At 34.6% G+C, this 15830-nt stretch overlaps 1 protein-coding gene across 1 annotated transcript in view; it reads right to left on the bottom strand.

The window, feature by feature from the left end:
- The window catches only part of PIK3CB (phosphatidylinositol-4,5-bisphosphate 3-kinase, catalytic subunit beta), a 130562-nt gene that overhangs the window by 62485 nt on the left and 52247 nt on the right, over positions 1-15830 (bottom strand). Inside the window, exons 8-11 of the mRNA XM_010858211.1 lie at positions 9082-9333; positions 7334-7430; positions 4383-4513; positions 1985-2035 (exon numbers count right to left, since the gene is read on the bottom strand). Coding sequence (XP_010856513.1) covers positions 1985-2035; positions 4383-4513; positions 7334-7430; positions 9082-9333 — 531 coding nt within the window. The remainder of the gene's footprint in view (positions 1-1984; positions 2036-4382; positions 4514-7333; positions 7431-9081; positions 9334-15830) is intronic.

Genomic DNA, 15830 nt, shown 5'->3' with positions numbered 1-15830 from the left:
CAGCACTATTTACAATAGCCAAGACATGGAAGCAATGTAAATGTTCACTGACTGATGAATGGATAAAGAAGATGTGGTATGTATACACACATATATACACATCTTACAATGGAATATTAGTCATAAAAGAATGAAGTATCTCCTACTGTATAGCACATGGAACTATTCAATATCCTGTGATAAAACATAATGCAAAAGAATATGTACATATATGTGTAACTGAATCACTATGCTATACAGTAGAAATTACCACAAAATTATAACTATACTTCAATAAAATAACATTTAAAAACAGAATGAAACATTGCCACTTACAGGAAAAGGAATGGACCTAGAGATTATCACACTAACTGAAGTATAATTCACTTAGATTATCACACTAAGTGAAGTTTTATCTACAAAACAGAAATAGATACAAACACCAAAAAACAAACTTTACAGTTACCACAGAAGAAAGTTAAGGGAATAAATTGGGAGTTTGGAATTAACAGATACACACAACTATATATAAAACATAATAAAGATCTATTGTATAGCAAAGGGAACTATATGCAGTATCTTATAATAATCAATAATGGAAAAGAATCTGAAACATATATATAAACTGAATCACTCTGCTGACATCTGAAACACTGTAAAGCAATTGTACCTCAATTTAAAAAGGGCTTCCTTGGTAGTCCAGTGGTTAAGAATATGCCTGCCCATACAGGCAATACGTGTTCCAATCCCTGGTCTAGGTAGATTCCACATGGCACAGAGCAACTAAGCCCATACATCACCACTACTGAGCCTAGGCTCTAGAGCCCACAAGTAGAACTATTGAAACCCATACGCCCTATAGCCCCTGTTCTGCAACAATGAGAAACCCATGCGCTGCAAGTACAGAGTAGACCCTGCTCATTGCAACTAGAGAAAGGCAGTGCACAGCAAGAAAGACCAGGGCAACCAAAATTTTAAAAACAATTAAAAAAATTTTTTTAATTAAAGAAAAAAAGAAGAAGAAGAAAGAGAAATGAAGAAGACACCCTGGGCCAGACGTTTCTCTAACTACAACATTAAATATTGCATTCATTCTGTACAAATAATAAAAGCATATACATTATCTCCATTTGCCTCCTGGCTTCTAACTAATGACCATTCTATATAAAGTGGCATTACTATAGTCACTTGAAAACTATAAACTGATGACATGAAAAGAAAATATCAGATTAAAACTCAGAAAAGTCTTAAGGTTAAAGCAGAAAAAATTATTATTAAAAAATATAGATGGTAGAAATATTACACATATTGTAAACAAAATAATCTATTTTGAAGTCTTTGGGCAGAAACAATGGGAATGTTGTGTGTAGCAGAGACTGCTATTTATCTGTCAATATGCACTGTCCCCTTCTAGCTTTATTAACTATAATCTCTTATTCTTAGCCAAGTACATGACTGTCGGCCAAAGACTACATTTCTCAGTCTCACTTATCGTTAGGTACGGCCTCTAGTCTAACTTTTCCTGTTCCTGCGGTCCGGAAGGTAGTAATGTAGAAAGTTGAAGCACCAATAATAAACGAGATAAAACTACATATTAACATAAAAGATCACCAAAATGCAACAAACCTGGGTCTCCAGCAGTGCAAAACCTGCCTTAAATATATCTGCTCTATTATGTCAGAGAAGTTAAGAAAATATAACCTCCTCATTCAACTGAATAACATTCAAAAGATGGTATTGTTAATTTATGAAGTGTCAGAGCATCCATCACAGACCAGCTGCTGAACCTGTGCTTGAACCAGCAAAGTGCTTACTAACGAAACACAGACCAACCTGAAACAGCAGCCATTTAACAAAATATTAGCATGTACATACTCATGTACACTCAGACTATTCTTCCATATGAGTATGGTCTTCCATAAGCACATTACCATAAATGACATGAAAGTGAATAATAATAAGCACAACTTTGTAACATAGGCTACTTTAAAACCTTGATACTTACTGATACATTAGCACTATCACTGCTTGCAATCTCAGCTGCTTTTTCAATAATCTGTCAAAAAAAATTGAAAAAATTAAAATTTGGCTCTTGTATTTGTAAAATTATAAGTGTAAATATCTAGATTTGTACATAGACTTATACATCCACATGTACAGAGGCTACATATGATATGGAATTTCTATGGTTTATAACCTAAGCATGAATTTTAAATGCAAAGTGGTATTATCTTGAAACACTTGACAAACTCTTTACTATAAAGGACTATTGACTCCCAGAGTATACTAGGATTCTCTATAGATAAAATAAGCAGTGCCTAGTATATACGAACAAATTTTTAATATAAGTAAATATTTTCTGGTTAAGAAAATGCAAAAGTATGTAATAGTTGGGAAATGGCAACCCACTCCAGTATTCTTGCCTGGAGATTTCCATGAATGCAGGACCCTGGTGGGCTACAGTCCATGGTGTCTCAAAGAGTTGGGAACGATTTAGCAACTAAATGATGTAATATTTACCAAACACAGAATAAGTTTTTATCATTTCTCTCATTTTCTTCTGAATTAGCAGATAACAAAAGCAGAAGTAATGTCAAGAGAAAACATAAAAATATTTTCTAAATTTAGTAAGTTCAAAAGAGGCTCTGATTCTTGAAAAGATGGGGAACCCACTGTTTACTGGAAAGGCTCAGCAGGTAAAAAAACCCTGAAAACCCATATCTAGTTACTGAGTTAACTAATTCTCTGCAAATAATTTAATTGCATCCATATGTATAAAGTACACTGGTAATTTCCATCCTATTTCATAAGGTTGTTATGTGATAAAGTTATATCATAGTTATTAATATTAAGCAATAATCATAAAAGTAAGTTGAAACATAAAATGTATACAAGTGAGTAAAGCAGAAAACATTAAATAAAAATGTAAGAAATTTTCACTTTTTATATCTGCATTATGTTTTTTAAATGATCATATATGCAATTGTACAATTAAAAGAAAACTAAAAAATATAAATATATTATACACATTTAAAGACTAAACTTTCCATCCTACGTAGATCTTCAAAGACAGACTCTCAAAGGGATCAAAAAGGCAAAAGTACAGTTTAATAACCAGGTGTAGACAATTCTGTTGACAACAATGCTGAAATGGAACATTTCAAAAAACTGGACTTCTCTTAAAATATTAGATTAAAAATACTTAAAATTACACAAGATGTTAGATTTGTAAAACCATTTCAAAAAGCATTTCTTTTGATCCAAAAGAAATTATAAGTGACTGCTGAACACATACAATAACTGAAGACAAAAAAAGTCTGAGCTTGGACTATTAACTGTATCACAAGTAGCTATAGCTTATGTATAAATTCCTAATCTAAAGAATAAAGCCACAAAATAAATGTAATAGATGCATCAAAACATACCTTCTACCCAGTGTACACTAAAGTATATGGTTCTTGACATATTTGAGATTTCTACTGTAATAATCACAAATTTTAATTTGGTTGTATATTACTGAACAGAAAAAGATTCAAGAAGAAAATGAAAAATTATGTCTATGTGGATAAAATTCAATTAAAATGAAAGTAAAGGAAGAAATATTTGTTGGTACAGAATGTTAAAATACAATTAAGTGTATAATATATTAATTGAAACTGTACTATAGCATAAATGTTTAAAGACAGCTTGGACTCAAATGACTTAAGTAAATACAATAAACTTCTTATTTATTATCTGAGAATTTGCTCAAAGATTTCCTCACAAAGATCAGCATCAATCATACCTGAAACAAAGATGCCAAACCTGAAGATAAAACCTATGACAGCTTAACTCTCTTAGCATGTAAATGCTCACAGCCTAATTTTCAACCTCCACCAGACACTCTCCATATCCCGCAGACATGCAGCTTTTACACTAAAAAGTTATGTTAAGAAACAGAAGCCCTTGCTGTAGCTTTTACAAAATAAGTCCTACTAACACCATATTCAACATAAATAATCTGTTCTTTGCATACCAACTCTAATCATGCTAGTGATTATCTTTAAACTGAACTGACACACTGGCACGTTTCACTGAATATTTCACATGTGTAGAGCTATACATGAATGCACTTATAGCCCTTTTAAATTGGAAAGAACCTCAGAGAACAATTATGATTTCCTCATTTTATAAATAAGCAATCTGAACTCCAGAGATGCCATGTCTCACTTGCTCACTGATAAAGCCAGTACTAAACAGAGCTGGCATCCGGCTCAGTGGTCTTTCCACTGAACCAAGTTATAAATGTATATAACATCTTCAAAGAGAAGCAAACATATCTAGCTTAAGTGATAAAGATACAGAGCCAAGAACTAATAACTGAATTATTTCATACACAGTGCCACGTTAAATAATTAGCTTACCTTATCGAAGGGAGGATAGTAATAAGGTTGTTTTTTATTCTCTGGGAATTTTATGTGCAAAGCTGTTGCATTTTCTGTATATGGATTTGTTTGAACAGTTCCCATTGGATTCAACATTTCTTCAAGTTCATCTAAAATATGCAAATAATTTTGATTCTTAGGAAAATGTTTTGAAAACTAAAACAAAACCTTAATGGATTCCTATCATGAAAATTACCTTAAAAGTGTGTCATCAAGACCACTCTGGTGGTCCAGTGGCTAAGACTCCCCGCTACCAATGCAGAGGGCCCCAGTCTGATCCCTGGTCAGGGAACTAGATCCCGCATGCTGCAACTAAAGATCCTTCACGCCACAACTAAGACCCAGCATAGTCAAATAAATAAATATTTGGAGGGGTTAGAGGGGTGGGGGCTGGAGGACAACAACTGTGTCACCTATGGAAGTTTGATAGACGATATCACTAAGCCTCTAATCTTCTTCATACTTGGCACAAAATTTGAATGTTTATTTAAAAACATCTTTAAAATGAAAAAAATTAATAAAAATTAATAGCTACCTCACAACTTTCTTCAAATTTGTTCAAGTATTCTCAATCTACAAATAAAAAAAGGTGGAACTACTTTCACTTGCTCAAAATTAGGTGGTCCATAGGAATTTTTATTATTTCAACAAAATTAATTTCTTAGTCACATATGCTCTGATTTTCATAGTCATCACAGTACCCAAACTGGTAATTTGAGTGTCATCAATGACATTCCTTTTAACAAACCTAATGTTGGTAATATTTCTCTGTAATCTCAAAGCTGCTGATATAAACACCTTCTTTGGTAGCTTCTGAAACATTCCATCCAAGTGGTTCTTCTTCAAGACACTCCTTCATGTTCTCTATCACTCTAAGTATAGTCCATTCACAGATAATGCATGGTAATCAAAAGTCAACATTATCTTAAACTCTGGAGATCATATAACTTTCTCACTTCACAGAGAAGTAAACTGTTGAAGAGACATTAAACTCTGAGGAAACAGAGTTAGCAGTACAAACTAAAGTCTCCCCTCTCCAAACTATTTCTCTCATAACAGATTTTTCGCACATTCTTTTGTACTTTAGTAAGGAAATAAAAGATAAAACTATATTCTGTCCAGTCCTGATGTCCAGGTAGTATGCAAACCCAGAATTGTCTCTCAAAGCTAGAAAATCTTTCCAAAATACTTAAAAGTTTCAGCTCTTTAATCAATCCTTTGCTTATCAAGTTTAATACTCTCAAATCTCACAGATTCCATTTTGACCTAGATTGAAGGAATTCTCATAATTTCCACACTTCTAAAACTGACTTCTCAGCAAATTAATAATATCCTCTATTTGTGTTATCTACATAATAGTGTTATTTTGTCCTATCAATTGCAACCTATCTAAAGTCCAGTGTAGCAATTTAGTATTATCAGCCCCAAACATATGAAGAGAACACTGCACAAAATATGCTATTTTGCCTTAAAATAGGGAGAAAACTAGAAATTGGTGTTTGTATTTCCTGCTATATGCATAAGGAGTTAACGTGATTATAAACCTTCTAATGAGAAACTATGAACTCTAGATATTAGAGTATTTATAGTTCCTGTGTTTCTAGCTTGTACCTACTGGCATAAATGTGAATTCTAGAAACACAACAAGCAGAACAAATATCTCCAACATTTTGTTAGAGATAAATTCAGGTCCATGGGATGACAAGTTAATTGCAAAACTTGTCAATTTTTCTAAAAATATCAGTCAAGTTACTTACTGATTTTGGAGAATGTGTGTGAGTCTAAATTAAAATTTTCAGAAAAGTATACCACTGAACGGAATAATATTTACTCTGAAACTACAGCACCTCTTAAGAAATGTGTAAATGCATACCACTCGCCTATATTTAGGGAATAACGTGGTAAGTGAAAATTAATGGAGGTGTATGCAGGAAAGGGTAGGAATAAAAGAACATACACAAATAAAATACTAGAATGTGAGCAGTTTATAAATATGTCTGTGGATAACTGATTATTCAAATACAGTTTCAAGGGTAGCAACTACTAAGATAGAACATTTAAAAATGTTTGTCACCCACAAAATAATTTTTAAAAGCAAGAAGGTTCACAATTTTATGAAACAGATTAACCAATGATGAAGACGGGGGGAAAAAGCCAGTATTTTAACACAAAATAAAATCTCCAACATTTGGGAAAGATATAAGAAGAATGGAAAGAGTCAAGTAATCTTTTGCCCAAATCCTAGGTTTGAACCAATTATGTTAAGACTGACTTCCCTTTTTCATCCATAAAAAGCCATCTCATCTCTTAACATGAGAATGTAAGCATTTCCTCTAGTTATTATCATGCAGTTTTTAAAAATGAATATTATTGTTTAAAAGTCAGATAAGAGTTATTTCCTTAGTATTTTTTTCCTCCACTGACACATAATTTTAGGAGTACTATTTAAGCCATCTCACAGGAGTACTATTTAAGAAATACAGGCGTATGGAAGATGCTCCTCTCCTAGCTCAAGTTTCAGGCTAAAGCTAACTAAGGAATAAGTGTTTTTACTATCCTTCCAATGTTAGTTAATGTTTCTTCTAGTCTAGAAGTTTAGAACAACTAGCAACAACAGAGGTTGTTATAAAAAGACATTGTTTTTAAGAATTTCTCAGAAACCTATAAAAAATAAAATAGTTAATGTGAGTATACTCATCAAAGTAAATATATTCAGATACAAACCACTTGTAAATATATTTATATTTATATAATATATAATATTTCCCAATATAATCTTTGGGAAAATCTATTTTAGAATAAATAATAAAAATATGAAAAGATGGTTTCTTTACTGGACTGAAAAGAGAGTGAGTGATAAAAACATGTTAACTAGTCCCCACATGCCAAAAATTACTCTTTAACACTAAGGATTAGAATGTAAATCTTACCAGGAAATGAAGACCAGCTGTGTAATATTATATCTCCAGATCTCAACTGTCCTTTAAAGTCAAAAACCATCGTATTTACCCAGGCTACAGGATAATGCTGTTGAGAAAGATACCATTGCATAAATATGCTAAGAATGAACTTTAAGGTATGAACAGGCACATGCCTTTTGCTTCAATATTGTTTCTAGAGTTCTAGATGATTTCCCCACAAATCACCCAATATAAAAACAAGATGTACATGGAAAGATGCTCAACATCTTTATAATGGTTTACGAAAATTCTAAAAGCTAATTAATGTCTCTCACAATAGAATATGCAAAAAATAGAACATTTATTCTGCATCTGTTGCAAGTGATGAGGAATTTTTAATAATTCAAGAAAATATGTCTGATATAATGTCAGATTATGTGTCTTAAGAGCTTTCAGTCTACATAAATCTTAATTTGGCAAAAGGCAATGTCTCTAGGTATTGTAGAATTTATTTACATTTCTAAAAAGGAAACATCAAGCTAACAGAACTTTTATGTAGACAATTAGACTAATTAACCTAGTCCCAGGAAATGGATACCCACTGCAGTACTCTTGCCTGGAGAATCCCATGGACAGAGAAGCCTGGAGGGCCACAGTCTATGGGGTCGCAAGAGTCGGACACGACTAAGCACATACAGTGCAGCACAGTACAGAACAGAAAGGCTATAAAAAAATATGTATCTGTGGAGGAAAAAAATACTAAGGAAATAACTCTTATCTGACTTTTAAACAATAATATTCATTTTTAAAAACGATATGATAAGGCAGGAGGGAGGAGGGTTTAGGATGGGGAACACATGTATACCTGTGGCGGATGCATGTTGATATATGGCAAAACCAATACAATATTGTAAAGTTAAGAAACAAAATAAAATTAAAAAAAAAAAAAAAAAGAATATCAACAAAAAACTTGGAAAAAAAAAAACAAAAGAAACAAACAAAAAAAACTACATGATAATAACTACAGGAAATGCTTACATTTTCATGTTAAGAATAAAAGGATACAAATTCTTATAGATAAATATAGTAACCACATTTTTTAATATATAAAATTCATATACCCATCTTCAAAAAAAAAAAAAAACCCTTTCCATAAAGTAAGAAGAAAACAAAAAAGACTTGAAAATGTGAAATGGAAGATGAGATCAGGTTCACCATCCTTTATCCACAATTTCAAAGTCTAAGAAACTCTTAAAAAGCAAAGGTTCATTTATAACTCATTTGACAATAAAACATGACCAGAAATGACATGAAGCTAACTGACAGCCTTCATTTGTCTCATTTAGTGTGAATATTCATATATTTCACTTCTAGAACTGATGTGTTTGATTACTGAGTTGTCCCAGACCCTACATGGGGTGTTGAGTGATCTACTATCTTTCTAAAATACATAAAAGTTTGAATTCTTAAATACATTTGACATCTGAAGTTTTAGTTAACCTGTAATATTTTAACTCTCTTCATTCTTAACTATATTTTCTAAAAAGCAAACATTTATAATAGAACACTTATATTTATGATATTTACTAAATTTGCCAAAACAAAAATGAAAACGACATAAGGGAGACTTACTGTCTTTTCAAAAATCAATTCTTAGGGACAAAAATTATATGATATAATTTCATTTATATTAATCCATTATTTTAAAGTTTAAAATTATCCCATTATGTTATTATTATTCCATTATAAAACTTTTTCAGAAATTAGTATATAACTACCACTTTTCCAGATTTCCTGATGGTCTGATACTTAGAGGGATTCATGGTTTTAGTTGATTTCTTAGTTTTCACTTTATCCAAAACTGCATAAACAGCAAAACATAATCGAGTCATTCGTGGCAGGTCACAAGTGTTGATATCAAATTCCAGTGGTTCATTCCAAATATGATCATTCTTCCCTGATATCTCTGAGCTTACGACAGTTTTACACAGGAGTTCGGTACCATGAAAAAGGCCGGCCCTGACATGAACCTGTAATGACGGAGACAAAAACAAACAGAGAGTCATGAATACTGCACCAGTAAAACATATTTGAAGAATGGAGAAACGCATACTGGCAGAAGAAGCAGACAAACTCTAGGAAAGTCTATTAGTCCACAGAACCACATGTAATTCACAAAACTGTTAGCTAAAACCTATTTTTCACGTACTAAGCAGACTAGCTAAAACATGTCTCAATGGTGTAAATGGATCTAAAGAAACCAAGACCATAAGTATAAAACCTACTGCTGCTGCTGCTAAGTCGCTTCAGTCATGTCTGACTCTATGCGACCCCATAGATGGCAGCCTAACAGGCCCCGCCGTCCCTGGGATTCTCCAGGCAAGAACACTGGAGTGGGTTGCCATTTCCTTCTCCAATGCATGAAAGTGAAAAGGGAAAGTGAAGTTGCTCAGTCGTGTCTGACTCTTAGCGACCCCATGGACTGCAGCCTACCAGGCTCCTCCATCCATGGGATTTTCCAGGCGAGAGTACTGGAGTGGGGTGCCAACTACTACTATATGCTTATTTCCAATGAATTCATTTACTAAGGGCCTTGTCTTAGTCTTCTGTACAGCTGGGAAGGAAAGGGTGGATAAAACGTCTCCAAAATCTCTACTTACAAATAATTTTTGAATCAGTCATTATAAAAGTCAACTTAAAGATATTCTATCCATATTTACGATTATCCTACACACCACTGTCTTTCATTTGTGAAAGACTCGGGTTCAGAGTGATGTAGGACATGTGCAACATGTCCCAGGAAATTTTACTTAGTCATTTACATTGTTTTATAAAACAACATGACATGATTATCTCCAATTTAAAAGTGAGTGGTAAAAGTAGAATGAGTACTAAAACACAGAGCCTAGGACTTTCCTGATGGTCTAGTGATTAGCATTCTTTACCTCTACTGTAGGGAATAAGGGTTCAATTCCTGGTTGGGGAACTAAGGTCCAACATGTCACACAGCACAGCCAAAAGAAGAATTTATACAAAACTCAGCTTTGAGTAAAAACACACATATGGAACTTTCAGAAACTCTTTGACTTTGGAAAGTCCAAATATTACTATTCAATTAAATACTCACATGGCCAAGTATAGTACAGACTGAAATATACAGAATGACTTTTTCTGAATTGCACTGTCAACACTGTAAATCTATCCAATGAAAGACATGATAAAGAATATATATGTGTAACATTATTTTACCTACTACAGTGATGGTGGCAGGGGTTTTGGTGTGCATCACCCACGGTGTCTCCTTCAGAAGAAACTGCTAAACATCTCTCCATTAAAATAAAAGGATGAACTACAAACACACGACTAACTAGACTGTTTTTACCTTAAGAGATTCTGGGTATTATAACTGAGCATGTTTGCCTTGCTTTGGATGCTGTCCATATTGCAAGGAGAGAGTAAATCCTGTAGTACACATCAAGTAGTTACATAGGATTTTACTATATAAATATCTACTACAAATCTTGCTCCTGGCTTTTTAAACTATTAAACATCTCAATTATTTTTTAAGAAGTCATATTTTATATATTCTTTGTGTATATATGAGACTGTGTGTGAGTACAAGGGCATGTGTGGGTAGGGCAAGGCATGCTTACCTCAAACCATTTGTGAAATGAGATTAGGGAAATTATAAATAAAACAAAATATAAATAAACCATATTTTGCATCCTTTGTATGATAGAATGGAAGATAGGAATTTCAGGAAAAAAATGATATTCAGTTCTTACTCTCAGTGACATTAAAGGCTTATGAAACTATCACCTTTTGTATACAGAATATATAGTTTATTCAGAAAAATCATAAGTTTAAAAATAAATATTCTTCAATGTTTTTTTGATAAAGACAAGATACTAAAAATAAACTGCTATGCTTAAAAACATTTGCATCTCTTGGTTTTTGACAATTTTTGAGAAATAAAAATAAATGAGCCCACTATATAAAAAGTACTCAATAAATGTTATTTAATACTTTAAAAACAAAAACAAAAAAAAATGTGGCTATCATTGAATCAACCAACTATTGGCAAAATGCAGATATATGGAAAAAGTGAAAGTGTTACTCTCTCAGTAGAGTCCAACTCTTTGCCACCCTGTGGACTGTAGCTCCATGGGCTCCTCTGTCCACGGACTTCAGAGAGAATACAGGATAGAATACTGGAGAGGAATGCCTAGGTCAGGTGAATATAAAAACTCAAAAAAGAACTCAAGTAGAATGAACTAGAAAAGTTCATTCAGTTACCCTAGCTGTAAACAGCAACAGCCAAGTCTGCTGTGTGTAAAAGAGTAACTATAAAGAATGACTCTAACTTGGGTGTGGTAACAATAAACAAAAAGAGACCCAGCACATTCTGAAGAAAACTGCTGAAATACCAATCACTGTCTAATAGTCAAACTGTGATCATTTAAGACCAAATCATTAGAACTAAGTCTGACTGAGAAATCTCCTAGTAATCCACTAATATAACTGAAGTTCATACATGGTTAAAAATAAACAAGAGGAGAAAAACTTAGCTACATTTGAAATGAAAAACTTTGTGCTTTCTGAACTTAGAATCTCCTGATGGTTTTTGTTTTCAGAAAAAGCAGTTAAAAATTATTCTCTAAGTTTACATCATGTGAAATTTTGTCAAAATCGCCACATTTCCTGATGCTTTGTCTGAATCACCATCAGGCTCTGAAAAGTTGAGGATTTTAAAGCACCATCTTGTTTAATTACAATCACACATTTTATTGGCCAACTCAGTAAACTTCTAGACACATTTTCACAAATCCCAGAATATCTGGAGATCAAGAGAAGGCAGGCTTGGTCATGGAAATGACTTTCCACTGTGGTACAGCCAGGATGCGTCAAGCCTACACATAGCCTACATTTCTGAACTCACCAATTAAGAATACTGTGTTGGGGAAGAAATCAAACTTTTTCCCAATATCAACACCTAACTTCGTTTTTGTTCCACTATATGTTCCCTTTTTATTTAAGACAACTGAAAAATGATCAGTAGTCCGAACAGAGCCAAAGCGTTTGACTGTGTGGATCACAATTAACTGTGGAAAATTCTGAGAGATGGGAATACAGACCACCTGACCTGCCTCTTGAGAAACCTATATGCAGGTCAGGAAGCAAGAGTTAAAACTGGACATGGAACAACAGACTGGTTCCAAATAGGAAAAGGAGTATGTCAAGGCTGTATATTGTCACTCTGCTTATTTAACTTATATACAGAGTACATCATGAGGAAACGCTGGGCTGGAAGAACCACAAGCTGCCATCAAGATTGCCAGGATAAATATCAATAACCTCAGATATGCAGATGACACCACCCTTATGGCAGAAAGTGAAGAAGAACTAAAGAGCCTCTTGATGAAATTGAAAGAGGAGAGTGAAAAAGTTGGCTTAAAGCTCAACATTCAGAAAACTAATATCATGGCATCTGGTCCCATCACTTTATGCAAATAGCTGGGGAATCAATAGATGGGGAATCACCATCTGCAGTGATTTTGGGGGGCTCCAAAATCACTGCAGATGGTGATTGCAGCCATGAAATTAAAAGACACTTACTCCTTAGAAGAAAGTTATGACCAACCTACACAGCATATTAAAAAGCAGAGACATTACTTTGCCAACAAAGAACTAGTCAAGGCTATGGTTCTTCCCGTGGTCATGTATGGATGTGAAAGTTGGACTATAAAAAAAGCTGAGCGGAGAAGAATTGATGCTTTTGAACTGTGGTGTTAGAGAAGACTCTTGAGAGTCTCTTGGACTGCAAGGAGATCCAACGAGTCCATCCTAAAGCAGATCAGTCCTGGGTGTTCATTGGAAGGACTGATGTTGAAGCTGAAACCCCAATACTTAGGCCACCTGATGTGAAGAGCTGACTCATTTGAAAAGACCCTAATGCTGGGAAAGATTGAGGGCAAGAGGAGAAGGGGACGATGGAGGATGAGATGGTTGGATGGCATCACCTACTGGATGAACATGGGTTTGGGTGGACTCCGGGAGTTGGTGATGGACAGGGAGGCCTGGTGCGCTGCGGTCCATGGGGTCGCAGAGAGTCAGACACGACTGAGCGACTGAAGTGAACTGAACTGAACTGAGTCCAAACAGGCTGAAATTCCCACAGTTTCATGAAATACGAGTGTGCGCATGCATGTGCAGTTGTGTCTGACTCTTTGCGACCCCAGGGACTGTTGCCCACCAGGTTCCTGTGTCCATGGAATTTTCTAGGCAAGAATACTGGAATGGGTTGCCATTTCCTTCTCCAGTGTATCTTTCTGACCCAGGAGTCAAACCCACGTCTCCTGTGTCTCTTGCATTGTCTGGTGGATTTTTTACCACTAACGCAGCTGGGAAATCTTCGAGAAGTATGACTTTAGTCATGTCCAACTCTTTGTGACCCCACGGACTTGTAGACTGCCAGGCTCCTCTGTCCATGGAATTTTCCAGGCAAGAATTCTGGAGTGGGTGGCCATTTCCTCCTCCAAGGGATCATCCCAACTTAAGGATCAAACCCTCATCTCCTACAATGCAGAGGATTCTTTATCACTTAGCCACTGGAGAACCACTTAATAAAAAGGCATGTTTGCTCTGACTTAGTGGGAGAAGCCCTGTCTTACACTTAACTAAGGATTTACAGATGTCAGAGGCAGTTACATTAAGATGTATTAATTCATTGCACAAATATTTATCTAGTGTTACAGGTACTGAAATAAGAAGATAAAAGGATTAAGATAGTTTTTTCTTTCCTGAGCTTCTATCTATTTTAACATGATAGGAGTGCTAACAGCCACAAAATTAGGCTTATAAGGTGTTAAGATTTTTGACTAATAAGAATCAAATTATGATTTTGAAAGAGAAAGTATCTGGGCTTGGAATTGTCTGAGTTTATCATGTTTAGGGTTCACTGAGTTTCTTAAATCTGTTATATTTATGTCTTTTGCCAACTTTGGAAAGTTTCCAGTAATATTTACTTTAGTTTTTCTCAGCCACACTCTTTCTCTTTTCTTTCAGAGACTCAGATTAGACAAGTATTAGAGCTTCTGATATTGTTACTCAGGTATCTGAGGCTCTGTAGAGTTTTTTCTCCATTTTCTTTCAAACTATTGTTCAAAATGGAAAATTTTATTGATTAATCTTCAAGTTCACTCTTTCTTTTCACACTATTTCCATTATTGAGGCCATTCAGAGTTTTTTAATTCATTATTTGTTTTTCACTTAGTTCGTCCTTTATTCTCCCTCCATATTCACAGGTAACACATCCTCAGATTAAACTATCAAATATGAAAACTGTTTTGGAAAAAAATTCCAAAAAGTTATAATAAGCATATTTGAATTTGCTGCATTCCAGTAACAATTTATATAGCATTTACATTTTATTAGGTATTATAAGTAATCAAGAGTTCCCTGGTGGCTCAGATGGTAAAGCGTCTGCCTACAATGAGGGAGACCTGGGTTCAATCCCTGGGTTGGGAAGATCTCCTGGAGAAGGACATGGCAACCCACTCCAGTATTCTTGCCTGGAAAATTCCATGGACGGAGGAGCCTATTAGGCTACAGTCCATGGGGTTGCAATAAGTAATTAAAGCATGGTTTAAAGTATAGGTTGTGCATAGGTTTTATAAAACTACCATATCATTTTATATAGTAATTTGAACTTCCTCTGAGAATCCTGGAAGCAAACCCCTGCAGATACTAAAGTACAACTGTATATTGTGGCTAAGACTTTCTCATTTTTTCCCATTATTTTCCACTGTGTTTGTTTTGCCCTTAGTTGCTGGAGCATTTTTATAACAATTTCTTTAACATCTTTGTGAAGACTTCCAACATTCATGTCATCTCAGCATTGCTGTCTGTTAATTCTCATAGTCCATAGGGCTTAAGATTTTCCTCGTTCTTTTTATGCCAAGTAATTCTGAATCGTACCCTGCACATTTTTTATATTTATTTATTTTTGGCAGCACTGGGTCTTCGTTGCTGCTCAGGGACTTTCTGTAGTTGTGGCGCAGGAGCTTCTCATTATGGTGGCTTCTCTCGTTGTGGCGCACAGGCTCTAGGGGGCTGGGCTCAGTAGTTGTGGTGCACCGGCTTAGCTGTCTGTGGAATTTTCCCAGACCAGGGAATGAACCCATGTCCCTGCTTTGGCAGGCAAATTCTTATCCATTGCACCACATAGGAAGTCCTATCCTATACATTTTGACTATTATAAGTCTCTGGGTTTTATTTATATTCTATAGAGACTGCTGATGATTTGTTTTAGGAGATAATAGTTAGTTTCAAACTGCAAGTTTCAACAAAACTTCTGTGAGGTGTGGTTCCAATACCAGTTCAGTTTTCAAATTCTTTGTAGGGCTATTTGGAACTGTCTAGTGTGTGCAACAAAATACAGTGACTAGTCTGAGATGCTGGTGATGGTTTATGCCACAGTTCTCAAAGTATATACGCAGTTGTGATTCTGATCCATATACGTACAGCT

The sequence above is a fragment of the Bison bison genome, unplaced genomic scaffold, assembly GCF_000754665.1.
Source record: "Bison bison bison isolate TAMUID 2011002044 unplaced genomic scaffold, Bison_UMD1.0 scf7180017864384, whole genome shotgun sequence".
Classification (NCBI taxonomy): Eukaryota; Metazoa; Chordata; class Mammalia; order Artiodactyla; family Bovidae; genus Bison; species Bison bison.
This window is presented reverse-complemented; position numbering and strand designations above follow the sequence as displayed.